The sequence below is a fragment of the Larimichthys crocea genome, chromosome XVI (genome assembly GCF_000972845.2).
Source record: "Larimichthys crocea isolate SSNF chromosome XVI, L_crocea_2.0, whole genome shotgun sequence".
In the NCBI taxonomy this organism is placed as follows: domain Eukaryota; kingdom Metazoa; phylum Chordata; class Actinopteri; family Sciaenidae; genus Larimichthys; species Larimichthys crocea.
In genome coordinates, this window is record NC_040026.1 from 19151204 (window position 1) to 19166026 (window position 14823).

Genomic DNA, 14823 nt, shown 5'->3' on the forward strand with positions numbered 1-14823 from the left:
TCAACACAAAACAAGTAGAGAGTTAGAAACTCAGACTCAAGTTATTCATTCAACACAATTCTGCAATCAAAAATATCCAAGTTAGATTTAAATGTGGGATAATCGTTTACCCCATCACTAGACATAAGAAATCATCTAGAAGCAGCCGGTCTGAAACTTTGGACCAATCAAAACCAGCAGAAATCTTTGATGTTGGTCTTGATTGATCAAACTTTTTTTTTTCATTTTCCAAGTGGTGATTTACATAATGATTAAAGTGTTTTTAATTGGAGCTACTTTCATAAATTAGAGATCATCTGAAATGCACATGTTCGCCAAATATTGACAGTGTGTGTAGGTGTGTGTGTGTGTGTGTGTGTGTGTGCTTGTGTTAAGTGGTCTACAGGGGGAAAGATGTGAAGCTAAAAGGCGATTCATGTATATTAATGGCTGATTCATGAAAAGCAAAGTCTGCGAACGCATATGTAGATATTCTTGGGCACACGCATGCATAAGTAGTCTTATTTTTTCATTAACACCAAGTTTGACACATTTCGTGTCATTTTTGAGCATCTGCTCCGACACGTCTGGAGGACCTACAGTATTGTTCAGTATAATTAAAGATTTATTCAAAAGCTACGGTGGTTAAGCACTTCCCGCATCTCATACCGACGCTGGTTCTGTTTTTTTTTCGTTACTAAAGTGACCTGAATCTTTTGGACATTAGTGTAGTCTTCCACCTTGCAAAAAAATAGGCCAACGCCAGACCTGTACAGGTGCCGAAACACTTCTGGGTATTTAACTGGGCCAAATCCGGCACAAAAACAATGAAAAATCACTCCATGCTGTGCCAAAATGATCTGCATGGCGTGTTAAACTCACAGAAGAAACCTGGCTTGTCCTCACAGTGCCGAAAAAAACAAAACACACAACTGAGGCACAAAGATTGGCACATAGTGGAAGATTTCACAACGTCCGACAGAAGCCATCAAATATTCCTTGAATGCAGAAATGAAAGCTCTTCGATTCATTTTCATCTTTGCTGCTATGAATTTCTCCACAGCGAATGTGCCCTTTCTTTTATTCTGCTTTGAAATCCTCATTTGTCTGTCACTCTTGTTTATTGTTTCCTTCCCAGTTCTCTCAAAGGTTTTGTCCCTCATCATTTACACCATCCCTGCCCTGCTCCCTTATCTTTTTTCCAACCCTTTACCCTCTTTGTCTCCCTGGCTTCCCCCATCCTTATAATTCTGCCTCATCTCTTGCCATCTTCTCCCCATACTTTCCTTTGTTTCTCTCACTCTCTCTTCTCTCCTACTCCCTCTAGAAATGTAGATAGGATCTTCGCCCAGTATAAGAAATGCATTTTTAATGAGCAATAAATGAATAAATACAACAAAAGCCCTCAGAGTCTGTGTGGTGAGTATGTGCATGTGGGAGAGAGTAAGGGTGTGTTTATGTGAAGCCAATGGCAGAGCCCGAGCCCTGAAATGATATAATTCAGGCACACACACACTCACAGATAACTACTTGTATGATGCCCTGGTTGTACAGCATGCTCCGATAGGGCAAACACAATTTTGACAGATATTCACACAATAAAATCATTTTAAAAAAGGGCACTGTTAATATTAACTTCAGCGCAGATCTGATTTAACATGAGTGAGAATTAATGAGAATTGTTATGCGCTCGTACTTACTTCTGCTGAAGCTCAAAATGTCCATGGCGGTCTCCGCTTTGGATTTCGTAGGTGATGGGGTCCCTCTCTCGATCCACCGCCTTAGGTAGTACACAGAAGACAGCCACACATTCACACACATATCATTTTATTTCCATCAGTAAATTCTACCCTTATAAAGACAGCAGCGATTTCCAACCACAGGTAACTACAGAAACTGCTTCTGCGTTTGCCGGTGGGTTCTCGGAAAGACCGTGGAGTACATCAAGTAATTAAAACAGTCAGCTGCGAGCCCTGAACGCCATGGTGGCGGTAGACCTTTTTCACAGCAGCCATTTTGACAAGAACTAGTAGGGTAAACACAGATGTTTCCAATGATGCTAATTAGGGTTTGGTTCCATTCAGAGTCAGGGTGCTGCTGCTGTGCCGCATGTCGGCTCAATGGGAAGTCTCTGCTGCTATAAATGGAACAGAACCCTAATTAGTATCATTGGAAACACCTGTTGACCCGACTATTTCATGTCAAAACGTCTGCTGCGAAAAAAGGCCCATTAAACAGAAGTTCAAACTGTTAATAATCTTTTAAAAAAACAATGGATAAATGATTGACATGACATTAATTACCTGAAGGTGAATCCATCAGTTAGAAACAAAGCGTAAAAAGTTCTTACAGTTAGCCAAAAATGAAAGGGAAAAGGGTGATACATAAAAGGAGTGAATAATTTATAATAATTAGCTCAAACTAATTGATGAACAGTTTAAATATTTAGCTGAATTAATAGACAAACAGTCAAAAATAATGGATTAAAAAGGTGATTGCAAAAAAATAATAGGCTTATGAAATAGTTAGATAAAAGTAACAGATGGGCTATTAGTTAATTACACAGATAAATTGTTAAAATAAGCAGCTGAAACTGTTGCTAATGGATAAATTGTAACTGGTGACATAATATGCTGAGAACCACGAGTGTATTAATAGAGAGCATGCATGCACCTGCAGATTAAGCAGTGTAGCTCCAGTCCTCATAGCCTCGCTGATCTCCAGGTTGTATTGTTGCCTGGGGAAACGTGGCGGGCTCTGGTTGTTTGGGGGCAAAACTTCGATGTAAACCGTGGTAATGGATGACCTAAAGAGAGAGAGAGAAGAGACTTGTCTATGGCAGATAGGACAGACGGAGAGAGCGCAAAGGCAGATAGAGAAACAGCCTGTAACGGAGAAGCAGATAAAGGAGGAATGTTGGAGAGGGATGAGAGGAGGAAGGAAGGAAGAGGAGAGCCAGAGGGCAGCACATGAGGATAGTGGGCAAAAAAAGCAGAGTCAGGGAGGGTCAATGGTCTGTTATTTAAGTTAAGAGTGGTCGGCTGGTGTTTGTTTCCTTGCACTTCATGCTGTTTTTAACTAATCGATAGGTAGGTGGTGCGAGTAGCTGGACACTGCTCTGCTGCCACCTTTTTATACGGCTCAATGTTCCCGTGGTCCAGTTTGACAAACTTATCCTGCTCTGTCAATGGTTTATTCATATAGAGCTTGAGGAAATCTTTACAGTAAAGATGAGCCTGCACTCTGTGATGCACAGCGTGCCAATATTCAGTGTAACATCACAACCTCGAGTGTGATATTGCTTTTATAGAACCGTTCCACCAGCGCAGTTTATTAGTTAACAGAAACCAGTGAAATAAAGTCTGCTGACAGTTGCTTTGTCTTTTTCTCGTCTTGTTATACATGTTAAATGTTATATATGATCAGAAAGTAGGTGCGCTAAACAGTTAGCAGGAAACCAGTTATACAGTTTATCTTTATGGATTATACTGATGCCAAATTAACATACTGAAGACTTTGTGAAGGCTTTTGTCTTGTGTTTCTAGCATTGTGCGTTTTCACGGTCACGTAAAGAATTGTTAAAATGTCATGTTTTTTAAAAGACAGTTGGGTGTAATGTTTTCCTGGACTGCGCAGGGAGCTTGAGTTTAATTCAAACTTCTAATGTTTATTTCTGTTGACATTTTGTCAACACTACAAAACACTAGGTAACTGTTAGGTGTGAAAAGGTTCTCTGATGTTGACTGCGAATAGTGATTGGTTTAATTAATGGTTGTGTTTTTTAATCAATGGTGGCTGATTCAGAACATTCAGAAATATTTGACAAGGTAAGGCAACTGAGGGTGGGAATTACACCATGACACCAAGCTAAAATACGTTTGGAGTAGTATCTGACTGAAAATGAAGTCTTAATTAAACCGTGTTTACTTTGACTCTGATAAAGCTTCAATACGCTGTATTAACTGTAATTTTTAATCAACATAACACTTATTCAACAGCACGTCACTGTAATGACCTACACTTGATGTAGTGCTGTAAACAGCTTGTGACCTTCTGTTTTCCTCCCTCAAAATATTTGATTACCTGCGACTTAGTTTTCATGTTTAGAGAAGTACAGTTTTCAGCCCTCTGGCAAATTGACTGCCTTACCTAATTAGGGAGATAACAACATACCAACTAAAAATGAAACAAAGACCCAACTGAAAACAGAACTGACATCTGCTATGCCAATTATTTTAGATAATTAAGTCTAAAAATTTTGATCGTTCCCAAAAGAACAAGACGCAAGAGAACTGGGACTCTTAATAATGACTGGCAGGGAACACGACCTTGTGAGCAAATGTTAATTTGTGTTAACACATTTTCTAGGTTATATACATTATACCCCCTCTAATGAAAAAAATGCTAAAAATGGTAATTTAATTAATCTTCAATGCTTCAGGTTTGTTCTCCTGTTTTCATGATTATAGTTAACCTGTTGAGTATCTGCCTTCCAGGTTTAGTAAAGACGTATTCATCCAAATTAAGGAGTGAACAAATAATAATATATAACATTGATAATTAGGAAAGGTAGAACAATCAAGAGAAGGAGGAACCTACAGATATGCATCGATAAGAGGAAAAAATTAGTAATTGACATGCTGAGATCTATTAATATTTATCTTATATCTTAAAGGAAAATATCTTGCACCCTTTCCACAAAGGTCAAGAATATATGCTATTTAATATTAATATGATATTAAACCCTTCCTTTACATGCACCATTTCACCCTTAAGTTAGAAAAATAATCCTATTCAGTTAAATAAAAGTTAAATATTCAGGGCATATTCATATTCATTATTTTTTAATGACATAAAATGGGAATATTCTCAACATCTATATGTATATGTTTTTTTTTTTTTTTCAAAACCTACTTAGAGTTTTCTTTCAATTTAAAATGAAAAATAGTTATTTGAGCTTGGGCAGTGTTTGGCTGCACGGCACAAGTTCGCATTGAGATTTACAGCTTAAAATCAATGACAGTATAAATAATGGACATTTTAATATGGAGGCTTATGGAGACTGACTCGTTCTGTAGCCAGCCTCAAGTGGCCGTTTGAGGAACTGCAGTTTTTGGCACTCCCGCACTGATGGTGCCACTTATAACTCGGTAAGATCAATCTTAAATTTAAATTTAGTAATTGATCATTACTGACACTTCACTTTGCTCCCACATGACAGTGAGTGATGTTAGTGTTAGTGTTGTTACCTACCCTGAAATTCAGGATAAGAAATCTGAGGGATTTACCGAGTTTCAGCAGGCAGAGAAGGGAGAGATTAACTCCACTCAAACTGGATCATTGACTGAAAAAGCCAAAGAACCTCGGGTCTAAACAATAACCCACAAAATCTGTTTACGTTCACAACAATGAGTGAGTAAATGGATGAAGGATGTTAGACTGTAAGCTGCTGGGGGAGAGTGAAAGCCAGTGTTTTATTAAAAACAATTTAGATGGCGTCATTGATGAAAACCGATTGAGGGACTGGAGATTATTCAGTCGTGGTTTCTATTATACTGCTGGGGCCTATTTCCCCTTCTCTATTTCCAATCCAAAAACTCTGTCTACCAACAGTGAGCTTCTTTTAAAACTCTTCGATATAATATTTAATATGTGTTATTCATCTCATAGAAAATTCCCACTTGTACAGTAGACTCATGAACACAAACCCACAGATTAGTACGTACAAACACAAAGTTGAACATTATAGTCAAGGATGTAGAAAAAAGTTGCTGTCCTCTTCAAATCTGAGTCACCACTCGGCCCTGCACACAAATGACCTCCTCCTTCAGTCAGTTAGCTGTTGGTCTGCGTCAGTGAGTGCACTTCAACATCTTGTAGAATCCGATTTGAGATCTTGTTCAGTCGTTTGTCGAGTGTCTGACGAACAACATCCGTTTCTATTTTTCTCAGCAGCAGATGCACGGCGGCTCACGTTTTATGAAACCCAAATACTTCAAGTCTGCTTTATTTTGCAGTCTGTGCATGTAACTATATTCATTAAGCTGTGGCTGACTTGACCCAAGGTAGATACAGACAGAAGCAGCTTCTGCAGGCATGCAACTGTTAAACTGCTACAACTCTTGAATCAGAAAAAATATCTTCGGCTTCTGACCAAGGCTCATTAAAATATATTTATTATGTTTCATACAACTGCATTTTACCAGAGATGTAGACTTGTGACTTGATTTCAAGTTGGTTTTAAGTCAGGATTCAAATTTACCATGTAAATGAATTCAGCTAAGGTGCTAAATCAACCAGATTATTTGACACAGTTGCTCTAACTTTATGGTCTCCCTCAGAAATAGTAGAAGTGGCACTACTACCTGTACTACTATAAATCTGCTGACACAAAAACTTTGTGTGCTGAGCTTGGGCAATAACACATTATTTAGTAACACGGTACAGTGATGCCACATTTGTTTCAGTTGTGAGCTCTGAAGAGAATACATTTTGAAATTCAATAATCACATTACATTACAGCTACTAATCTCAGTGACGCTCAGATTATTTGCTCTCATAAGCCACATTCAGACACAATCCTGTGGCGAAATCACAACTTTTTTCCCATTTATTTGAGAAGTGGTGCAGGCTGCAGGGGTCTACGAAAATAAAACAGTAGAGACTTGCAGCAGAGAAGTTGAGCCGGATTATGTTTTTGGAAAAACATAGCCTGACACGATGCTGCGGCTGCCAATCAGACGCACAGATCATTTAAACCTCTCCACAGTCAGACTGGAATGTTACGAAAGCTGAGACTATCCAGGTACTGAGACAGATAGTCTACCTGTTCTGGTTTAGTTTATCTCATGTACCCAGCTTCTAAATCTGGGTCTGGTTCGCAATTTACGCTGCAAAATAGCGAGACGAAGAAGTTTCATTTGGTTTGCGTCCGATGGTTTGAGAAGGATAGAGCGGGCATTGGTCTAGAGACAGAGAAGGTGAATGAGAGTGAGCGAGCATCGGCATCTAGAAAGCCGGTTAGTCAGCGAAATGTTATTTCTTGGTTGTTTCGCACACCCCTCAACCCTGCAGTGACTCGCCACAACATGTGATTCTGCGTGAATGCAGCCTTAACACGAGGTTTATAAAGGACTTGTGGTCTCATCTTGTTTTATTTAGGGAGGAAGGTGTGTGAACACTTGGACTTACTGTCACTGTTGTTCACAATAATCGAATTAATACATGATAATAAATAATAAAGCCCCTCCAAACTGAACTTGTTCATCTTTATGTATCATTGTGTGTTTCAAACACAGCTGTCATGTGGGTGTGCAGAGAATTTGGAGCTGTTTGAAAAGGCGCCTTTGACAGAACTGGGCCAAGTAACAAAAGTAAAGTAAGTGATATGAGTAATATGGATGGAGTAACTTGATTACATTGTTAAAAATAAATAAATAAATGCTTGCAACTCGCAAACAATGACTTTGAACCACATCCATATTTTACTACATGCCTCCGAGGGTACAGTGCAAAATGATCTCTTTATCTTGGCTATTTATCTAACATATTATCTTATCTCATCTGTTGTTTCTGGCAATGCCCAAGCATAAACTGTTTTTTTTAGTATTCTAGGGTAAGTCTATCTAGGCCATGCAAAAGCACTTCTACTCTGAATGAAACATGCATCTCAAGGGTGAGATCATTAAAAAATTCTGCCACTCACGTCTTATTGGTGCCCACTATTAAGATGCCGGGTCCTAACCCCATAGTTCTAATAAATCACGTGGCAGAGATAGATATTGATTTGTTATGCGGGTTATGCTTTCAGCTGAGATAAACAGGGGGCCTGGGGAAATTTGGGGACAATCTGTGAGCCAATCACTGAAACCACCTCAATCTGCAGTGGTTCACATTCTGTATTGATTTGGCAGCTACAACGCTGGAGTCAAACGTGAGGTGGGAGAGGATTCTAGCTTTTTACGATGACTGGCAAACATTGTGGAGGGAGCAATCCACTGCATTGTGATACAGATATAGGTAAGCCACGCTAATCATGTTTGTTCCACACTTAAAGTATTATCTGTTTGTGACACTGAATCGATTTATTAGACACGGTAGATTGATTTAGTTTGGATAAACCGGAGGAGGGCCCACGAGCCAATGGTTGGAGCAAATTTCATTTGTGTTGTTTCATAAAGCTTTGACTTTTGGGTGCTTGAGATGCTGAGAGGTTTCAGAGCATTCAATTATTAGTTTTCATTAGAGATGTCCCAAGCCGATAAGTGCTGGGGCCGATCAAGGCATATTTCAATGAGATTGGTATTGGCTAAAACAAGGCAGATGGAAATTCAGTCCTATCTCCTCTGAACTTTACTGTGTTTTGCCCACCTCAGTCTGCTACTGCTCTCCTTCGTAACACACCCACATGCAAGCTATCCGGTGTGTATATTAGTGAAAATTGTGTGAATGTGCAAAAACATTTAGGCACACCGTGGAGTAGCTTTGAGTGCAGTCACTGAGGTTGGCAAAATCCATGGATTCGCTTAAAGGGGATCTATTATGCTTATTTCCAGCTCTATATTTCTGTTCTCTGACTTTAGTAGAGTAGCTTTGCATGAATCACAGTTCAAAAAACTGTTTCTGGGGGGCAGGCCTGACTGAAACCCACAACTTTTATAACTTTATTCACTGATTTTGGTGAAACTGGATCATATTTTATGTAGAAGATATTTTCTGTTTTTTCCCTCTGATGTCCTCCAGCTGCTCTGCCTCAACTCTCTGTGATTTACAGAGTTTTTAGATACTTTAAAAGTAGCTAGCTGCCACTAGTTAGTTAGTTCAGTTAACTGTGCACCAAGCCACCCTGAACTGGAAGCCCGGAGCACCAACGCACCCCTGGTGCTCCAAGATCTTTGACCACGTTCAATATCCGGCATTGTGACATTACAACAAGCTCAGTAGGTCACCTTAAACACAATCACTGGCACTCCAAGCCAACAGTCCCCCATTTTACCATCATAAAGCATCTGTGGCTGACAGTCAGCCCTAGTTTTTGTGGTGTGTCTAGCACCCTGGGTACTAGATGACCTTTGCTGGTGTGTTCAAATACAGCTTTTAACTCCAGTCCTGAAGAATTAAAAAGGAGGCTCGAGCGATTTTACACATCAAAGTCTGTTTACAGGTCTTGAAAAGTATTCTGCGGCTCCAGAGGAGCTGCGCTAAAAAGTCTGATAAATCGCCTCAAGTGACGGTTGTGGTTGAAGACTACAAAAATAATCTGCAGTTGTTGGGAGTTGAAAACAACTGAGCTCACCAGACCTCTGCAACCTGCTCCTTATCTCTGTTTAAAAGGTAGCGGCTCAAGGCGACATCACACACATGAAGGCTTTGACAAGGAAGAGGATGGGTGGTATTAAAAAAAATAAATAGATAAACCGAATAGAAAAATGATATTGTGATATTATTTTGAAATAATCCACTGTGAGTCCCAAAATGTTACAGGAGTGCAATGCTAATTCAGTGGAGTACTCTTTTTTTTTTTTAATCTGCCTTTGTCAGCACTAGTTCTTTCAGGTCAGCTCGGCGGGCCAGAGTTTTAAATTTACATTAAAGGCACGAACACTTTTACCTGAAGTGGCTTCTAAGAGCAGCAACGAGTGTGTGAGTGTGGAGTTGACTCTGCTCGCATGGGGAAGGGAACCGCTGATGAACACACTGTTCTGTGCAAAACGTTCAAACGCTTTCCTCGATTTGAACATTTAACCACGAGCCAGCTCAGATGATTACATCTGATTACGTTTTTGTCAGGAGACTGATGAACAGACGTCTCCTCCGTTGGCCACTGAATTAAACACCTGACTATTCAGTGACTTCCTGATGTAAACACATCAATAATTAAGGGAGGGAGGAATATTCCCCTTTGACGTCTCAGCTTATACGAACCCAGAAAAGTGTGATTGTTGCCTCAGTGCAGGATTGTGCCTTTTTAAGATAGTACACTTTTTATTAAATGTTCCTGTGTGTATGCGACTCAGCTTTGCTTTTGTTCTCCGCTTCTTGTTTGAAAAGCAGGACTTGGCTTGTTTGTCCTTTCCACAAGGACATTGCAGTGTTAATTTATCCTTTTGTTGAGATATTCCAAAGTGCAAAACACAAAGAACTGCACCCAAGAGTGCTCCGAGTATCAGCAAACAACAGGCTGTTGTTCCGGCTGGTGCCATAGCTCAGATTGTATGGCTTTTGTTTTTGTTTTTTCATCGTTTCCAATTTCTCACATATTTTGCTGTCCTTGTGTGTGTCTGCATAAAACGATATGGAAGAAGACAAGAAAACGTGGAGGAAAATCAAAAGAGGGACAAGATGTATTTGATGCTTGTTTTCTGAAACCTGCAAAAGCATATGGCACGCTCCCACCAAGTCCCAATGTTTCTGGAGTCGAGTTTGAAGCACGGTGTTGCAAAAAAAAACAACAAAAAAAAAAAACACTAAAGGAATCAAAGTCTCTGCCGATGCAGCTGCTACATCAATATGTGGAGCGATGTAGATTGACGGTGTTCTGGCGGGTAAACGATTGATGGCTGGATTCGCTTCTGTTCTCAAATATTGCACGGTAATTGCCAAGAGTAAAATTTCACAATTGACCTGCTCTCTGCCAGACTTTAAACTATCCAATCAATACACAGAGTTTATAAAATATTAGGAGCAGCTGCTTTTCCTACGGAGTAACCCACGTTGGGCAATAGCCGGAGTTTGTGAAAGTTATGGCTCCTTAATAATTTAATCCATGAAGGTGGGATGAAGCAGGAGATGGGGAACAGGACGCAGAGGAGATCTTCTTATCAAGTCAGTCTCTGAAATGCAGACATGATAATTTACTTCCTGTTCCTCGCTGACATGTTAACTAGTAACAAGGCAACATTTCATTCCCTGATTTCTGCTTTACTCTTTTTCGTTTTCTCCGTCCTTTCTCGCACTTTCAGTCTTCGTACCTGCCATTGTCCAATACGAAACAATATGATTTTCTAAAATTGAAACCGGCACACCTGGAAATTGTGAAAAGATGGTGAGAATTGCCGGGAAAAAGAGAAATGAAGAGGGAGGGATGAAGAGTGCTGTAAGAGTGTGAAAGCCTCTAGAAATCTGATTTCAGTCAGACAGATGGACAGCGAGCAAGACCCTTACCTTCTGTGAGGGGCAGGCCCATTGTCCATAGCTTCGACAGTCAAAGCGTAGCTCCGGCCGACGGTGAGCACAACACCTGGTGCTATAGTAATGATCCCGGTGCTGTCAAAACAGTTCAGTATTACATGATCATTCAAATTAACAATGTTTTTTTTTTAAGATTATTACAGAGAAAGATAGATTGTTTTTGTTGTTGTTGTTTCTTCACATAATCCTTCACAGGCCAATGAACGTCTCATCAATGACCTTCAACGTCTGTGACAGCTACTTATTATGATTTTATTAATGCGACCCTGATAAATGGGTCTCATGCAATTTGATATCATCATTATTAACAAAAACAACAACAACACTAAAGACCTCAAACCAAACCACAGAAATCTATACATCCATTAACTGAGGCATATTTCTGTCATTTTACAAGCTTATCTGCCGTCATACCCAAAAACCCAAACAGCAGCACTCCTTCTCTTTCTTCTCTTCTTCTTCCATTGAAGAACGGTAAATATGTGTATTCTCTGTCTTGCAGAGGGTCGGTCTCTGTTAACTGCCTTATGAATCAGTCATATAACTCCCCCATAAATCTGCAGCTTGTTTCTTTTTAAGCTAAATATAACTTGTGACTTGAGAGACATGTGCATAAATAGTGCAAGTGAAAACATGCCCTGTTATGCAGCCTTTGTTGACAGCTCTGCTGATTAATATAGACGTGAAACTCTGAAACGCCTCCGGTGAAGAGAACTTTTAGAGCTGCTGGTGGGTGTTTTGTTTTTTCACCTATGGACAAGGACAGGCTAGCTGTTTCCCTTTGTTCTCAGTCTTTATGCTAAGCTAAGCTAACTGACGGTAGGTTCAAATTTAATGTGCAGACATGAGAGTGATCTAAATGTTCTCACCAAACTCTAGATATAAAACTCTTCCTTTAACATTCTAATTTAAATATAACAATATACTCTATATTTATAGATACAGTTCTACATATTGTTAAATATTTATAATTATATTTACCTGTTGCCAATCAGAAAATGTCCCTGGTCACCAACTAAGATCCGATAGGTGACCTGACCATTGGGACCTGCATCAAAGTCGACTGCTGACAGCTGAAAAGAGACACACAAACACACTCAAATACACACTTATACCATAAATGCTTAATTTATGAAAGTATGTCAGATACTAACGTGCAACACTACACATGTTTTAATGCTTGGACAGCGTGTACCTGTAACACTGTTTCTCCAGGCATCATATCAGTGAACAGGTTGACATGATAAGACACGTTGGCAAAAGTCGGGGTGTTGTCGTTGGCGTCCAACACTGTTATCGTCACGGTAACCGGATCGCTTTGCTGGACGCCGTCGGACGCTAAAAGCTGAAGAGATGGAGACAAACAGGAGAGGATGAAATATAACGTGTACTGTACTTTTCTGACAACAGCAAAGATTAAATACAATAAAACCTTGTTGAGAATGTTACACTCGGTCGAGCAACAAAAAGGTACATTTGAGAATCCCGAGGTGGGAGGACTGTGTAATCGATACGTCTTTGACATCTTCATAGTGTCTGCTTGTTTCCTTGTTTCTTTTAGGGTTGAGTACGTTTTCAATCCAACTCCCTGTTCTGGCTTTATTTATATGTTTTGGTGGGTGCAACAGAAAACTCTTGAAACTCTCTGACGTAATCTGCTGCGGCTGTCTCCTCTATATTTAATTTCACCTACACACAATTTTCCTCACAATACACCTCCATGCTCCAGACAGTATGAAATTAAATATTCAGGCTGTCTGACATGAATTAAATCTAATTCTACATGTTTTTATTTGCCTTAATGTCATATTTATTTTTAACCCTGTTACACATTCTTGTGTTCATGCTTTTGTATAAAACAAATTTTAAAAGTTCAGGACCAATTATATGTTGTTTTGTATTTTGCTTTCCTCGTTCTTCCTTCAGTGACTCCTCTCTTCCAATAAAAAGCAGTTCACAACTAAAACATACATTTCTCCATTTTGTTTTTTGAAAGCGTCCATAGCGAATATCAGCAGAAGCTCTTTCGCCGATACCAATCTTCTCCACAGGCTCATCTGCCAAGAAGTTGATTGACTCTCCTTTAAATGAAAATCATCCTCCATGTCTCATAGCTCGCTCTCTCTCTATCTCTCTCTCTCCTCCCGCAGTTTAATTTCTCCTGCAAGGCTTTCATGATGATTACTGTACACCTCTGCCTTTCAATCAATACACCAGACCTTCCTCGTGTTCCATCTTTAACTTCGAAACTATCTGCGTGTTCTCAAAAAACTCGCACAATATGCTGCACTCTCAGAAAACAGGCCCGCACACACATCGCCAGCGTTACCGGGCTGAACCTGACAGATAACAGACCGTTTTTATGAAGTAACAACGCTGCACATCATATGTGCTTGGCAACGGGCGGCCCTCTTCTCTGTGCTCGACTGAAAACGGAGCGGCTGAATTAGATTGTGGTTAAATGAAACGGAGAGTAAAAGAAGAAGACGAGGGACAATAAACGAGAGGAGGAGGAAAAGGGGAAAGTGGAGTGGAGGAGGAACAAAGAGACAGTCAAAAGCATGGAAACTGATGGGAAGAGGCAAACACAGAGGAACAGCAACCGCTCTAATAAGCCTCATTCTCTACTCTGTGTCTGCACTGAGCTCTGGAAGAAGTAAGTACTGGCTCGAAGGCTGAAAAATATGTCCATTGTTTCTTTTCTCTCTAACCTCCTGCTCTTTTATTTTGAAATTTGTTCCTCTTTCTCACCTTTAACGCTCCCTTTTTTCCTCCTCCTCTCCCTCCACACTTTGTAAATTAGGCTTAAAATATGACTGACTTCACAGAGCTACAGGTGCATATGCTTCCAAACCCACCACTACCTCTTCCCTCCTCTTGTCTTCTTTCACTCCTCCTGTGTCGTTTCCCCGTTTTCACCGCCTCTCTAGATAAGAGTCTTATTTCCGAGGCCAGTGCTACAGTTTTATCAAAAGGTCTCTGATTTGAGGTTAAGTTATTCAAATGAATTCAGAGGTATCTCTCCCCTTCACTCTTTCACTGCATGGAATGCACACATAGCCGAGGCTTCAGCGTACCGTGAATGTATAGGAGTCTTGTGTCTCTCTGTCCAGTGGCTGCACCAGCGTGACATATCTTCTGATTCCAGTGGTGGATACAGAGAAAACATGAGTGTAGCTGTCCAATGATAGCTCCAGCTGAGGATCTTTGGTCTGTTGGAGAGAAAAGAAAGATGTTTTAGAGGAACAGAGAAAAATATTACAATACTGATCTTCATTCCTTGAGCTTTAATTGTCCGACTTGCTTCAATTGGGCAGGGAATGCTGAAACACTTTTATTTGGTTTGCTTTACTTTCACACTGCACACTGGAGTGGACCAAACCGCCTGGACAACGTCATGCAGTTACAACAAAAGGTATGAGGAAAAAGAAAAGTCGGCTCATCGATTGGCCAGTACTGAAAAAAAAAATCCATCCCCTTCAGCTGGCTTGTTTACAACAAAAACAAACTATGGAGCAACGCCAAATTTATGCACTCATACGCTTTCTGTTTTTATTCTGCTGTTCAGACCTTAATTGGGTTTTCACAAGACGCTGCCCAGTACGAGCAGCAGGCGAGGCAGAGGCGGCATCGAGCATGTTGCGCTCTACTGTG

At 40.1% G+C, this 14823-nt stretch overlaps 1 protein-coding gene across 3 annotated transcripts in view; it reads right to left on the minus strand.

Annotated features, from left to right (window-relative positions):
• The window catches only part of LOC104932610 (protocadherin-15), a 163715-nt gene that overhangs the window by 77618 nt on the left and 71274 nt on the right, over positions 1-14823 (minus strand). For all 3 annotated transcript variants that reach the window (XM_027289595.1, XM_027289594.1, XM_019271968.2), the window contains 6 exons: positions 14247-14381; positions 12365-12514; positions 12151-12242; positions 11143-11244; positions 2653-2785; positions 1680-1759 (listed from right to left, as the gene is read on the minus strand). In XM_027289595.1, the coding sequence (XP_027145396.1) occupies positions 1680-1759; positions 2653-2785; positions 11143-11244; positions 12151-12242; positions 12365-12514; positions 14247-14381 (692 nt within the window). The remainder of the gene's footprint in view (positions 1-1679; positions 1760-2652; positions 2786-11142; positions 11245-12150; positions 12243-12364; positions 12515-14246; positions 14382-14823) is intronic.